Here is a 14,720-nt window from a genome sequence, read left to right on the forward strand (position 1 = left end):
CGGAGGTTTCCCGCAGACAGCCTGCCCGTAGAAAGCGCTGTTTCTTGAAAGCCAGGGCACTCTGGAATCACATTTAGAGCTGCCGTGACCACTAGCAGTCAGAGTGACATCTAGAAACAGGCCATGCTAAGACAACAGACGGTGCTTGCACTCCTCACTTTGTCAGACCTATAAACTGGTAGCAGAACAAGCAGATGCCATGCCAGCCATCTTCCTTTCCACTTAATAGAATGTTAATTAGTCACAAATTCGGGCAACAGAATTCACTATACACCATAGAACTATTTTAAGAAAATCCATCTTTTCTTTCTATTAAAAAAAAAAAAGAAATAAAAAATAGTTCAGCTCTTTAGGTCTGCCTGATGATAGTGGAGTTGGAAGTAAGCAGATTGGTGGTGTGAGCTGCTGTAGCTCTGAGGCTTAAAGGTTATCACAACACCGGCAGCTCATGATTTCCCTTAGAGTTACACTGAAGGATTTCTAGTGTGCCTGTTTTCCCTCCTCTTTCCCTGACCTGTACATGAAGTAGGTGTGACAAAAAGAAGGACCATTAATGGAGTAGATATAACGTGAGAGGCTGGATGAATTTCTGGCTTCACTGCAGTCAGGAATACTTTTCCAGTTTTAAATGGGGCTGGGATCTAGCACACTGAATATGACTGAAAGTACTGAATAGGTCCACTGTTAGCCATCACTCCAGAACCTCTCCTGGCACACAGAAATCAGACCCCACCTTATAGGGGTATGTGTGTGTGAGAGAGAGAGAGAGAAAGACAACTGTGATGATTTCAAGCAGTTTTTTAAAGGTCTGAGAGAACCTAAGACTACCCAAAATCTCTGAAAAGCAACCGGGATACCCTGGCATTGATCTCAGCAGCTAATGAGTGGTTAAAGGAGAAAACATTCAGTCTTCCTGGGACAAATGCATGTAATGAAGAAATGCATCACCTCCCTTGGTAACTTGTTCAAAGCCACAGTTAAGAATGAGTCCTTTATTTCTTAGTGAAATTTGTCTCAGGTCTAATTTAGCTAGTGGTTGGTGGTGTCAAAACATTGTATTGGCAAGTAGCACCCTTTTTCAGTACTTGCCTGAATAGTCCCATACAGCACCATTAGAACTGCTTTTTTTGCCAAGAGTTAGAATTAGCGTGAAACATCCTATGTCATTTATTTCAAAGGTAGAATTCATATTATTTTGGTGGTTGTCAGAAGCACCACTAAAAAGGAATAAAATGTCTTACAAGAGTAAGTTGTTGTAAGGATCACCAAAATGGGTTCTGAAATGAACCGTGAGGTACGTTTTCAAATTTTTTTTTTTTATTCTGATATTCTGATGTAAATTATTTTTCAGGAGTTATAATATATCCCTGCTTATGTGCTTGGTGCTACTTCCCTGGTACATAGACCCAGGGGGAAAAAGAGAATTATGCCTCTGCTGTTAATCCCTGAAGTACTTCAATTCCTTTGCCACAACATTGATGAGATCATTAGTGATGCTGTCAAATACCACTCGTAAAAGCAAAAGGACGTTTTATATCTTCTGCTGTTACAACTAAGGGAGCAGGCTGGATCTGCTTATTGCAGTTTCAAACTGCTGCTGTTTATTACAGCTCATCTATACTTCTGTACTATTTGTTAAAGTTTTTTCCTTGTTTCCTTGTTTATCAAAACATCAAATTTCTCTAGTAGTAACAGAAACTGTTATTTGCTCCTATTCAGAAGTGTTTAGATTTTCATTTTGAATCATTCAACATTACTTGTTGATCCTCAAAACTTCTACAGGAGTTGATTACTTGACTGCATGAACATCAAAAGGAACAATATTCATGTCTCTCCAGCTTTTGTTTTTGCTAATAACCTATTGACAGAAATGGCACAAGGATCCGAGCACATACAGCAGTCACTGAAAATTTAAAACAAGAAGAGAGCATTGTAATCCACACAGCATGGAATTTGTTTTCACATTATAAAGGAGTTTGCAGGATTTTATGCACTTTTATTGCTGGAAATCATATACTGTTAGCCCTGTAGAAATTAACTATTGCAGGTATTTCTTAACTGTCCTATTAAAACCTTGTCTTGGAAAATGGGAGTTTGGGCTTTAACTACAAAACCTTTGCTTTATGTACAGATGTACAGGTGTAAGCAGATCTAGCAATCATTGGGCATGACATCTAACCTCAAGACAGACTTCCCAGGTGAAGCACCCAAACACATACTGGCACATCATCTCCTGTTGGAGAGGAGAAAAAACAGGCTTTTCTCATACTTTATAGAGGAAAATCTTCAATTAAGATTGATGGAATTAATGAACCCTAGCATTAAAAACTTTGCACCATGTATTGGGCCCAAACATGTAGCTTGTGACTGAAGATTTTATTATACATCTTGTAATTCCAAACAAAAGTTGCGGGCTGGTTGAAGGTGGGATCCAAAGTCTCTGAATGACCAGGCTCTTGCGGCAAGCAACTATGCCGTGTCTCTTTGGTCTGTTAGCCTGGCCAGATAATAGCACTTCAATCCAATAATGAGTATTTAAGTCTCCTCCTCCAGATAGAGTGACTTTTACCCTTTTACTAAATCATTCCTTTATTTAGTCTCTGTTCACCTAAGTTTTTTTATGATTGTAGGGACGGTTTTTTAAAGAGAAAATCTGGATCAGCCGCTGTAGTGCAAGGTTTGGGGCCACATGACTCCACGTAGTCATGATTCAGTGTAGCAGCGCAGCTGTTCCTCAGTCATGTAACCTGGAAAGTGAGACTGATCCCTCAGCACTTTACAGATCTTGCATGAGAAGCTGCTGCACGCACAGCAATTCTCAAGAAAAGCTTGAGAACAAACTCTATCAAACAGCATGCAGTGAAACATCATCAGACTAAAACCATGCAGTAATCCATGACTGAAATGAGGACACCACATACAAACTCATGCCATACACTGAAAATATCTACAACTACTAAATGGCATGTGCACTGCTAAAGTAAAAAAATAAAAAACAACAAACCAAACAATGCAGTGAAGAGCTGCAAAGTATTAAACCGCACAGCACAGAAAGGACTCTTGGAAGAAATCAGTTTGATTCACTTTTGGTGGGACATTAGTGCACCATGCACAGCTATAAATAAAATACAAAATATTGACATTTCTCTCCATGAGAAAAAACACTTGAAAATAAGTTACTGTTTCTTGCAATTTGTGATATTTATATGAGAAATTTAAAGTGCTGGCTAGCCTTCACTGCATTGGCAATATTTATCGTATAGTTCTGTTTGGAGCCCTTTTTTCCTTGGAGGTTTCCTGTTTCAGAGCGGAAGGGCTCTTAACACGTTTTAGTTCCCAAGCATTGCTAGGGTTATTAGTTCTGTTACCAAACCGAGTTTGAGGGAAAGACATTTTTGTCTGCTTTCATGTCATATACTTGCAATGGATTTTTGCTATTGGAATATGTAACTCCGACCTCCATTTTTTTAAGATTAGGCCCTCAATGGAATTATATTTTAACACTGTATTGTCTCAAGTCTAATTGATATACAGACATATATAAATAATTTGCAAGTGGAATTATTCCATAGGATGATACAAAGCAAGGTCGCTAAGACTCTTGCACTTTTTTTTTAAATTTTATTAAATAATGTTCATCATCCACTTTTAATAAAGAAAAGTATGAGTGAATTGAGATGTACAGGTAGTACTTCATCACCACCTATAATCTGCATCCTTAACAAAAAACATTGCTGAATGTAGCTATTGGTAGGCATTTAGAGACAATTGCATGGAAGAAAACTGGAGAACCATTCAAAAAAAGTTCCTAGATTGCTCTTGAAGTTTTAAGAGTGACAATTGTTTTCCTTCCCAAAGTTTAATTTTTCTCAATGTGTATAGCAGGGATCAAATCCCATCTGAAATCAGCACTGTGTACCTAGCAACAAGTACCCCAAGGATTGATCCCTGGCACAGAGGCCAGCTTGCAAAGGACAGTTCACATCCACATTATTTACCTTTTAAGCTCCACAGCAGGCTGATCACGTCCAAAGTGCCCACCAGAAGTGGTACCTTGCCAACTCTTGAATTGTGCACAGGCCAAAATCTGTGCCAGCAACTGTTCTAACAACTAACTGTACAGATGACTGAGTCACAGTGCCCCAGAAAATCTGGCACTACCAAGTCTAGTGACACGGATGTAGTGTGACAGGCTTGACATTAAGCCTTTAACATACTTATTTTGGTCTCTCCTTAGTCAATACCTGATTCATTCAACCTTTCTTAACCTTCCATTTTAGGATGAAACAATCTCTAAACGAGTTTTTGTCTCCAGATATTTTAGCTTCAAAAGACTTCTGACTAAAATACAGTGAGATGCACTTGACAACTCATGGCATTACAGCTATTGAAGCAAGAGCAAAGCAGGGACAAGAAAAATACGTAAATTTTTACAGTGTTTGGCCTTGGAACATTAAATATGGTGCTAGCAAAGCTGAAGCATGGTCTCTGCAAATAAGAAACACATTTTACATGTTTTCTTGTCAAGCGTTTTTCTTCTCTTGATGATCCAATACAAAACTAGGCTGAAAACACTTATCTTTTAATGCATGTTGCATTTTATACAAGCTTGTAATAGTCATAATGATCATGAAAACCCCAGAGTTCAAGGCATTTTTGCACCTTTTTTCTCTCTCATCACCAGGATGAAAATGTAGTATGATAATGCCTTGAAAAATCTTTGTACAACATCCCTGAAGAGTAACTCTGACGTCAGGGTGGTCAAGAACAACATAAGCCAAAAACTTGTGCAAAAAATGGCAGAATTTGATCTGCAAAATGAGCATGAACATCAAGAATGGGTTAACGGAAGCCGCTTTGGAGTTGAGAAGGAGTTTGAAGAATGGATGTGTGAATTTCCAACCCACAACCTTGAATTTACTGCAGATCAGTACATTCAAGATTATGTTGTGGGGATAATTAACACAGACATATCCTCTGTTAAAGTCTTAGCAGTAGTTTTTGGAGACTTGAAAAATGACATTTGCTCAGTATGTACATAGGTGACATATGTATTTTATCATCTCATTCCTGAGGTAACTTTAGTTTCATTTGGCTCCATCACATTTTCCATGTGCTTTTTAGTTCAAGCTACAAATTACCATTTTCTAATTAATGCTAGTCTCTAAACCATTACAATAGTACACATAAATAATGCCTCCCAGTTTAAAGGGTTTGAACCTGGTGATTATTAACTTGAAACAGGATAACTGAATTTTGCATTAACACTATTATTTAGTATCAGGATGTTGTGAAGTCTTTGCTACAAACAGTATAAAAATTTTCTTCTATAATATTTTATTTACTTATCAGTCTTTAAAAATTAATCTATTTACTGAATAATCCCAATTTGCCCTTTCTGTTAATTCAATTACAGAAAATCAAGTGAATTAAACTACATTACAAATATTGGCAGTTCAGTGCTGTAGCATCTTTGGGTGGAACACAATCCTGAGTAAATCTACACTTTTTCTTTTGTCTTGTACAACTCTCACAGACTTGTCCGAGAGTCAGCCCTTACTTTCCTATCCTTTTTCTCCCACTCTAGCAATTGAGATCACTTAAAGGATAGTCACCACTTTTGCTCATACTAGATACAGCTCATGTTCTACTTTAGATTTTCATGTTTCCAATATACTGGAAATACTATTTTTAAAGATATAAGAACTTCAGGATCATCTGTGATTTCAGATGCTATAATGTCACTTTTTAAAAGGTGAGATTCAACATATATTTTGCAACCGTTGTCTTTTGCAAATTCTACAAGCAACTTACTGGGAATCACTTATTTGTTCACTTGAGACATTATCTACTTGACATATTTGCAGTCTATTCTGTTATTTAAAATTATGAACAAGGAAAAGTTTCTGCCACTTAAAACAGTCACACCCCAAGTCCAGGCAAAGTGAGCCCACGGTCCTTAAAGAGCTACCAGAGATAAACAAGCACTGACTACCTCCCCAGTGAAAGAAGGTACAAAACTACACAGAAAAGTGACAAAAAGCAGGACCGGCTCTGTAAAGAAGGTACAGAAGTTAGATGGGAGAAATTAGTAGAAGTGAAACTGGCAGTCATTAGAAGGAACAGAATAAAGGCAGCCACTTAAGAGCATTGAGGAAACAGAAAGGAAGAGCTGGATTAGACACTGTATACTGGTAAACTAGGGGCAAAGAAATAATTAGTTGGGATTGAAGAAAAATTAAGAGCAGAAAAAATGCTGGAGCAAACAGTAATAAATAAGTATTACTTGAGGAACAAGACAAATCTTAAATAAATGAATAATTCAAATCTTCATGAGTAAGTTATTCAGGTCCAAAAATGCATGTGGTGAACAAAAGAAATCCAAACCATTACTGTGGCTTTCACAGTACTGGACTATGACATTTCAAGGAATTCTGGTAAACGATTTTTTTTTATTCAACTTCAGAGAATAAAAATTATCTATAGATTCAACATAAATCACAGTGTTCTACCTTTAGCTGGCATGATACAATGACATACAGTTCTTCTTCACTTCAAGATCTTACTGTGTTTTTATTATTTTAAAACCAAACCAAAACACAACCTCCCTAGATACACACAAACCAACCAACCAAATACACACACACAAACCAACCTTGTTGCATCACTTCTGAAGAGTACATTTGCAGTTTATCAGTAGTTTCATTTGTTAAGATCAAGTGAGGTGAAAGGTACCAATAGAACATTCTTCAAAGAGAACCAGACTAGTAGCTTATCTTAGGTAAACATATGGTCACGTGGGAGAACAGACTACTTATATTTGTAAGGACAGCAAGTGGACATGCTACGAAAAAGATTGAAACAAAAAAATCTAGGAAAAACGATGCAAATACCTTTGTCCTTGTGTACCCTCTAGTGGCTGGCAAGGTTGTGCTGGCCTTACAGTAACTGAGCAGGCAATTTCCTCCACAAGGCAGAATCAGAGTGCTTACCTCTGCAATAATTCTCTTAAATAGATGGAGATTCATAAGATCCAGGTTATGAGCAAGCAAATGTATGGATTATTTGAAGTTTTAAGTTTACAGCCAATTCTGCCTTGTTAGCTTAACCCAGTGAATCCAGGTTTTTCACTTAAAGCATGGCAAAATATATTGAGCTATTCACACAGCAAGGATTCAGGGCATGTGTCTGTGTAACTGTGGCATGCATGGCATGCTGCACGCAAACTGCAGCACCATCGGGAAGGTAAGATGAGTATTAGTTCTCCCCAAGTCCTCTGAGGGTGGAAAAATCCAACACACAGGTTGGAGAGCCACATAAGAGCCAGTTATGTATGAAATAGCAGTGAACATTTCAAGACTACTGTAAAAACACCCTTTAAACTGGAACAGGCTGTTTTGTCTGTATGTGCTGAAGAACTGGATTACGTCAGGGACCAAAACTCGTCCACCATAAGAACATTATGCAAGAAAACAACTAACATTTAATTTAGTTCAGCTTAAACAAACATTAAAGACTGTAATACAGACATTTAAAATAAACCCACAAACCCCCCATCTCTCATACCCAAACTCTCCAACAAACAAAAGCAAAGGTCAGTACCCTAGTCAAGGTACCAAGACCTCTCCATGATGAAGCAAACCCCAAACCACCCCTCATTGTCATGACTTAGCAAAAGGATGTAAAGTGCATTCTGTTTTGTTGGTGGACCATGCATCTGGTGAAACACAAATATTACACCAACCAAAATGAGAATATACAGAGTAGGTTTTTAGCACCTCATGTCTATTTGTCTATGAACTGAAGATGCAATAGCTAGTTGCATCATTTAACTGAAGATGCAAGTCATTAAACAGTATCAGAAGAAACACCTTGACAGCTGCTGAAGCATTCAGGCTTCAATAAATCACTACACAATTAGTGTGAGAGGAAAGTATTTTGAGGCCTATTCTTATCCTGTGCCATGTAAATAAGGTGCTGACACTGCCAACAGTAGGAAGGCACAGAGTGAAGTAGTTAGACTGTATACCAATACCTACACATCATGAGGAAAAAAAATCAAAATACTGTCTTGAAATGACATGAGATAATGCATATTCAGAACGCACAAAACAGACACACATGTCAGAAGCAAACTGAATCCCAGGCCATATGTACAACAGACATCACTTTTAATAAAAAAGGTACTTTTATCTTCAGTACAGTATACAGACAGAGGCATCCAGTCAGTCCTCCAGGCAACTGAAATAGCTTCCCTTCACCAATTAAGAAGTCAGCAGCAAGAGAGCTGGCTCTACTCTACAGACTGCAGGTGTTTTTTCTGCACTTCAGATGCACATCAGAAAGAAGCCACATGATCAGACAGCCTAGGCAGCTCTTTGCTTATTCACCTGCATCATACAGGCATAGGCAGAAACACAAAAATCCTTCTTGCCATGTGTTTACAGATCGAGTTTAAGACAGTCCTTTTTCCATTTTTTAAGAGAACACCTGAACAACTCTATTGCCTGTTGTTCATCCCCATGCCTGAGTTTTGCAATAATGCAGTACTAGCTTGCCATCACTTCCAAAACACTGCAAGAAAACACAAAAACATGAGCTGTTACATTTATTCATGGGCTAGCATATACATGAAGCAAAACCCCTCCCATCAGGCAAAACGTATCATGGAATATTGTTACTGGTAAGAAAGCTCTCCATCACAACAGTAGGCATGACAACATACTGCATGTGAAAGAATGCATTTCCAGAGGCTGTGTGAAGCCACATCTCTTTAGACTGCATTCATACAGATCTGTGAATATCAACTACACTACATTAAATGCAAACTATTACTGCTGAGGGCAGTAACAGATTTCAAGTGCCAGAATTATACAGACAAATCCTGCTAAACACATTTGGAAAGGTTATTTAAGATGAAAGTCACCTCATAGAGGGTCCCAACTTCTTGGTCTGGAGATGGAGCAAAAGACTGGTTTACATATATGAACTGCAACAAAACAAAAGAGAAGAGATGGCGATCTCACATACATCTCATAGGGAATACAGCAGAAACATTCTGTATTCTTTTACAACCTTTACAGCCCACACCAGAACACTACCAATTAGTATCTTCACTTCAGCGTGGAGGGGTAACGACTTCCAGGAGTCACCTCTGTCTGCCCAACCAGACCAAGTCAAAGCAAGCATGCTGATTTCCTTTTCCTGCAAGCTGACCCATTAGCATCCCACACAGAAGCACAAAGTGAACTCACTGGCTTAGTTCTTACTCCTATTTCAAGCATCCAAACCATTCACACTATTCCAGATTTGCTCAATTAGAATTATTTCATTCTTTTTTCAGGTCATCCTTCTCACTTCCTACTCCAAATGCATTTACACATATAGTAGTGACTCCACAGTGTCAGAAAGGTCCTCTGCAGTGTGAGGTAGGAACAGGGAGTGAGGCCTCATGTGCTACTCCCAAATAACCACTATAAAATTCCTATGGCTTTGCTCCTGAAACCACATAGGAAGGCTATGTACTCCTTTTTTTTTTTTTTTCCCCTGAGAAATGAGATCACAGTTACTGAATCAAATTGTTGAGAATATCCATGAACAGTTAATTCCTGAACTATCACTTTTCTCTGAGATACTAAGCCCTGGGAAAGGGAAACCCAGCAAGATTTCCAGGTGAAAGAGAAGGCTAGTGAAATCCTTTATGGTTATATACTTAAATAAGACTCTGCAGACTAAGAACAGAATGATTTCATTTACACTTTAGTTGGCTACTTTAATGAATCTAGCTTTAACTTCATGTCTTAAATTAAAACTTTGAAGTTTATAGATATTAAAACAACAAAAGTTGTGCAATCGTATTTCCAGCTCTTCCAACATTATCACAAGGTCACTTGGGCTTGTGAAGGGTTCCACGGGAGGCAACCCATAAATAATAGTGGCAGTCTGCTGCCCAACTGTGAGCACTTCTCAGCTACCCATTTGAAAAGACAAATCGTCCTATGACAGTAACTAAACTGTTTGAGATGTAAGTTCTGAAGGAAACATACATTCATATTCAGAAGGTCAATCCCAAACACTTTGGACTTTTTCCCAAATACCACATCCGTGTACCCAACTTCCACAGGTGCAGTGTGCACAGAAATGGTTCCCTGATACGCAGCGCTGCCCAGTGGCCACACAGCTCTGCCTGGCAGTATCAAACATGGAGAAATGGAGATAAAAGCCCGAAGGTCAGAGCTGAGTACACCCGGGCTGCACTGCCACAGCTCCCCTCAGTGCTACACTTGGGATAGTTCTCCTGGTATGCCTCCTAAAAGCTTCCTGCTGGAAGCTGCAGCCTGGAATTCCAACAGTGTCCCTGCAAGGTGTGACAAGTCCCGCCCGGCGCCCGCCCGTACCAGCTGCTCGGAGGCCATCAGCTTGAGGAACTTCTTGATGAAGTCCACGAGGCCCTGGATGGTGCGGGTCCGCTCCACTGCCCACTTCTTGGTCTTCATGATGGGGGTGTCGCCCACGGCCTTCAGCAGCACGTCAACTGGGGGGAAGGGACGTGAGACCAGGGCCCGCCCCCGACACCGCCCATTGGCCCGCTCCGCCCGCCCCCCGTCGCCTATTGGCTGGTGCGAACGCCCGTCACCGCGCGCGCCCGCCCCGCCGGCAGCCCCCCCGCCCCATTACTTTTCTTCTTCGCGTCGCCCGCGGGCTCCTCGGTGCCCGGCGACCCGGCCGCGGGCGGCCCCTGCTCGGCGGCCCCCACCGCCGCTCCGCCCTCCGCGGCCTCCTCCCCGCCGTCGCTGCGGCCGCCGCTCTGCGGTGCGGCGGGCTGCTGCGGCTGCTGCTGCTGCTGCTCCTCCGCTTCCGCCATGATGGGGCCGCAGCTCCGCCTCCGCGGGCGGCGGGAAGTGACGACACGCCACCGCCTTTCTCGTCACGTGGGCACGCCGGGCGCGTCACGTGCGGCGCGAGCCGTCCCGCCGGCAGCGGCCGCGCCCCGCCCGGCACGTGGTGTGCGCGCGACCCCCCCCCGGAGACGTGGAGAGAGGAAGAGGAAGGAGGAGATAAAAAAGAAGGAAGGAGAGGAGGAGGAGGAATAGGAAGGGAGGGGGACACAGCACCGCGCAGCAGGCCCGGCCCCCGCCGCCGCCCCACCATGATCAAAGCCATCCTCATCTTCAACAACCACGGCAAGCCGCGGCTCTCCAAGTTCTACCAGCGCTATGTACGGGCAGGGCCGGGCCGGGCCGGGCCGGGCGGGGCGGGGCGGGCGGGGATCGCACACCGGGACACCTGGGCCGGCCCGGCCCTGCCGGCTGCGCTGGGCCCGGGGCAGCGCCAGGGGGAAGTGGAGGTGCTGAGACCGGCTGAACGAGGCTTCGAGGAAAGCTGTTCCTCTAGCCTGTGGTGTTCCCACTGGGAATTGCCCTTCAGTAGCTCTAAAGGTGAAGGGAGGGAGTTTAGTCCGGCAGCAGACCTGGCTCTGAGCTGCTGTTCTGAACGCAGCTGTGTTTTCAGCCTGATGTGCTGTAGGACTGTGCTGTTGCAGAGGGCTCAGAACCTCTGAGATGAGTTTATTGGGACTCACAGGTTCAGGAGGCAGAACCTTTTCCTTTGGAAACGCTCAGTATGCTGTAATAATACAGTCGACACGAAAATGTGATAAAATAGAAAATAATGTTCTTCTGCGTGGGAGAAAGTAAGTAGCAGAGCAGCTCTGAAAATGCAGCACAAAGCACTTGATCTGAATAAAAAGAAAGTGCAGACTCAGGGAACTGAGAAACAGTGTGGAAACTGTTGATTTTGTTCAAGGAAAAGAGATTTAGTTCAAGGAAAGAAATTTTAAGGTAGTGTTTTGAGCATTCTGTATTTCCCCGCAAATAGGCTAAAATCTACACGGTCTGGCCTTGATCATTGAAATACAAGAGAACAGCTGGTGCTTCTAAGAGTTGTATAAGCAAATTATTATTTTTCAGTAGTGCAGTTACTTACTTGGATTTGTGGCCACTTTCTTGCAATTCTGGCTGTTACAGAAATCACAGTTTTTTGAAACAGATGGATCTTACTTCTGCACCTCAGAGCAGAAATGATGACTGTCACACTTCAGTTTACACAGGCTTTGAATTGAAGGAGAGGAACTGATACAGGTCATTCCTATTAATGACTGAATTTGATCCCTTCTTCTTAGCCAATACTGGGAAATTTTAATAGAGCTTTGTGAACTTATTTTCTTTTTTCTGAGTTACCAAGTAGATGTCTTTAGTTTTCCATTTCTAATTTAAAAATTAGAACGGAATATTCTCACCTGCACATAAAGATGTGTCCATGCTCTGTTCTTGATAATTTCAATTGCAGAGCTACAGTAACTTAATAAGTTTCTATTTTTTCCCCTTTTCTTTCTTCTTCCTCCCCCCCCAATGTGCAGCTAGCAATTAAATTCACAGATGAAAGACTTTGGAAAGGTAAACTTGTATTAATATGTAAATTATTTCCATTCTCATTTTCATTCAAATGCAATTGCCTCTTTCTGTCTTCTGTTACTGTTGTGTACTCAGGAGTCCAGGAAGGGAGAAGAAGCAGGGGAAGAGAGGAGTAAATGGCCAGAGGGTACTAGATTTTTCTTGTAAAACCATTCTGCTCTATTACTTTCATAAATGGGCTTTGAACAAATTCTCAATGCTTAGAGTAGGGTAACATGTCTGTATAAACAGAACGCTTTGAAATTTTGAATAGCAAATGAAATTAAGAAATTATGGGATTAAGTGATTTCCCTAAAGCTTTGTGGTGCACGGAAACAGGTACAATTGTCTTGTTTATATTTTTGTGTGTGATTTCAATAAGTCGTTTATTTATGGCTCTTTTAAACTTGTACATTCTTTAGTGTTAATTGAACAAGTATTGGAGGCAAATCTCAACTTTTTTACGACAAGTGGAAGTGTCTCCTGCTTTCTAGACAGATTTATTTGGTCAGATCTGTGAAAGAAGTATTTGTTTGCTTTATGATACCAAAACTTATAAAATGTGTTTAACCCTTTTACCTGATATGTATGAGAATGGAAACTGCATGATATTAAGTTAGTAATATTTTGCAGTTAGGTAGCAAAATAATAATTTATGGCAGTTAGGTAGGAAGATACGTGTACCATCATTTTATCTTTCAAAATACATACCTGTGGCTGTAATTTCAAAGTTAAAGATAACTTTCGGAAGAGTCAGAAGAACTCAGAAGTGATGTTTCTGATTTGTTAACAGTTAAGTTCATGGCTTAGGAGAACCTATTGCTCATGATGCCCTTGTATTTTAAGCTACTTCGGAAAGAGTTATGTACTGTGGAATTTTTCACTTCCCCATGCCCTTCAAGCTTTGGAAAATTTGTTTTCCTCTCTGTTTATGGGTGAAAGTAGTTTCTGTAGCTGCTTAGACTGAGATACAAAAAATTCAGAATACTTGAGAAGGCTTCCAGTTTACTTGAAGAAATTACTTTTCGATGAATTTTTTAAGGAAGTTTCTTAAAACCAATCACTTTTCCACAGTTGTTTCTCAGTAATACATTCTTCTGCAAGTTGTAACTATGGCTTTTGGTGTTGAAATGACAAAAGCAATATGCAACTTGTTAACTGGTAGATTTGAACCTTAAGGGGTAGATAGTTTGAAGCTGCTGATACACTTTGTGTTCTGTTTATTAGCCGTGTGTGCTGTGCCTTGTCAATCCTTTTTAGCAAAGTATGTTTTTTTTCTTAGAGTGAAGATACGCAGCAACAAATTATCAGAGAAACTTTCCATTTAGTATCGAAACGTGATGAAAATGTCTGTAATTTTCTAGAAGGAGGACTGTAAGTATCAAGTTTGAAATAAACACCCAATACTTATTGACTTTCAAGTATTATTACTGCTGATTGTAATATAACTTTTTACAACTGTAATGTAAATACCATGTCACATTTTTTAATACACAAAGAGTGATGCACCAGCTGTATATCTTCTTTAGTAACTGAAGCATAGATATATGTATCCAAATGTGTTAGGCAATAAAACTACTCTTTTTCTAGTGCTGTATCTAGTGCCATGATTGTTTCAGACACAAAGATGGGGAAGGAACAAATAGATGATGTTTCCCTATAATCAAGCTAGAGATTTCTGGTCTCATTTTAAGAGGCATTGGCCTTTGCCATACCCACTGAGAAAATGAAAATATTTTAGATCTGGCAATTTGGCTTGAACTCCTAAAATTTGAGTGGACAGCCTCTGATAGTAGGGTTCCTTAGCCTTTTTATCAGTGTTTGGGCTTGCTATATAAACCAGGAAGAAAAAAAATAGGTTTTCTATGTGTTAACTAGTACAATTTCAACCAAGACTTTTAATTAATATAGGAAAAGCAAACTAGGAGGAAAGCCAGACTTATGTGTTGTGTCTCAAGAAGACAGACACTAAATATTCCTTCTTGAATCATCTAGGTGGTTTTTTGAAAGTGGTCTTAGTTTAGTCAAAGTGAAGAAATTCTGAAATGAAGATGTGCTTTATTTTGAGTTATTTATTAATCATCAAGAGTAAATAGTTTAAAAGCCACCTTCTAGGAAAAGGGGTCATAATTGTTGGAGAAAGCTTATGATCTCCAGTGTGTGACAGACATTATCTTAATCTGTTAAATATTATAGTTATGGAAACTTATGATTACTAAAGGTTAGTCGGCTGACACCTAGATTTTCTGTGTGCAGAGTCAGTTGGAT

The 14,720-nt window shown here is 40.4% G+C and overlaps 2 protein-coding genes across 6 annotated transcripts in view; one reads left to right on the forward strand and one right to left on the reverse strand.

Moving 5' to 3' along the window:
* Positions 1-8,140: 8,140 nt before the first annotated feature.
* ATG12 (autophagy related 12) lies at positions 8,141-10,887 on the reverse strand. Its single transcript, XM_027652518.1, has 4 exons — positions 10,678-10,887; positions 10,398-10,534; positions 8,927-8,989; positions 8,141-8,574 (listed from the first exon to the last, which is right to left on the reverse strand). Exons 1-4 carry the CDS (start codon positions 10,862-10,864, stop codon positions 8,515-8,517), a joined length of 447 nt encoding a protein of 148 aa, XP_027508319.1. The 5' UTR covers positions 10,865-10,887; the 3' UTR covers positions 8,141-8,514.
* A 57-nt stretch (positions 10,888-10,944) lies between these two features.
* The window catches only part of AP3S1 (adaptor related protein complex 3 subunit sigma 1), a 31,061-nt gene continuing 27,285 nt past the window's right edge, over positions 10,945-14,720 (forward strand). Inside the window, exons 1-3 of one of the 5 annotated variants that reach the window (XM_027652514.1) lie at positions 10,945-11,218; positions 12,412-12,455; positions 13,735-13,826. In XM_027652514.1, the coding sequence (XP_027508315.1) occupies positions 12,438-12,455; positions 13,735-13,826 (110 nt within the window). In that variant the 5' untranslated portion in view covers positions 10,945-11,218; positions 12,412-12,437. The remainder of the gene's footprint in view (positions 11,219-12,411; positions 12,456-13,734; positions 13,827-14,720) is intronic. The other 4 variants (XM_027652515.1, XM_027652516.1, XM_027652512.1 and 1 more) reach the window with 4 other exon arrangements.

The sequence above is a fragment of the Corapipo altera genome, unplaced genomic scaffold, assembly GCF_003945725.1.
Source record: "Corapipo altera isolate COAL_440 unplaced genomic scaffold, ASM394572v1 61286, whole genome shotgun sequence".
Lineage (NCBI taxonomy): Eukaryota > Metazoa > Chordata > Aves > Passeriformes > Pipridae > Corapipo > Corapipo altera.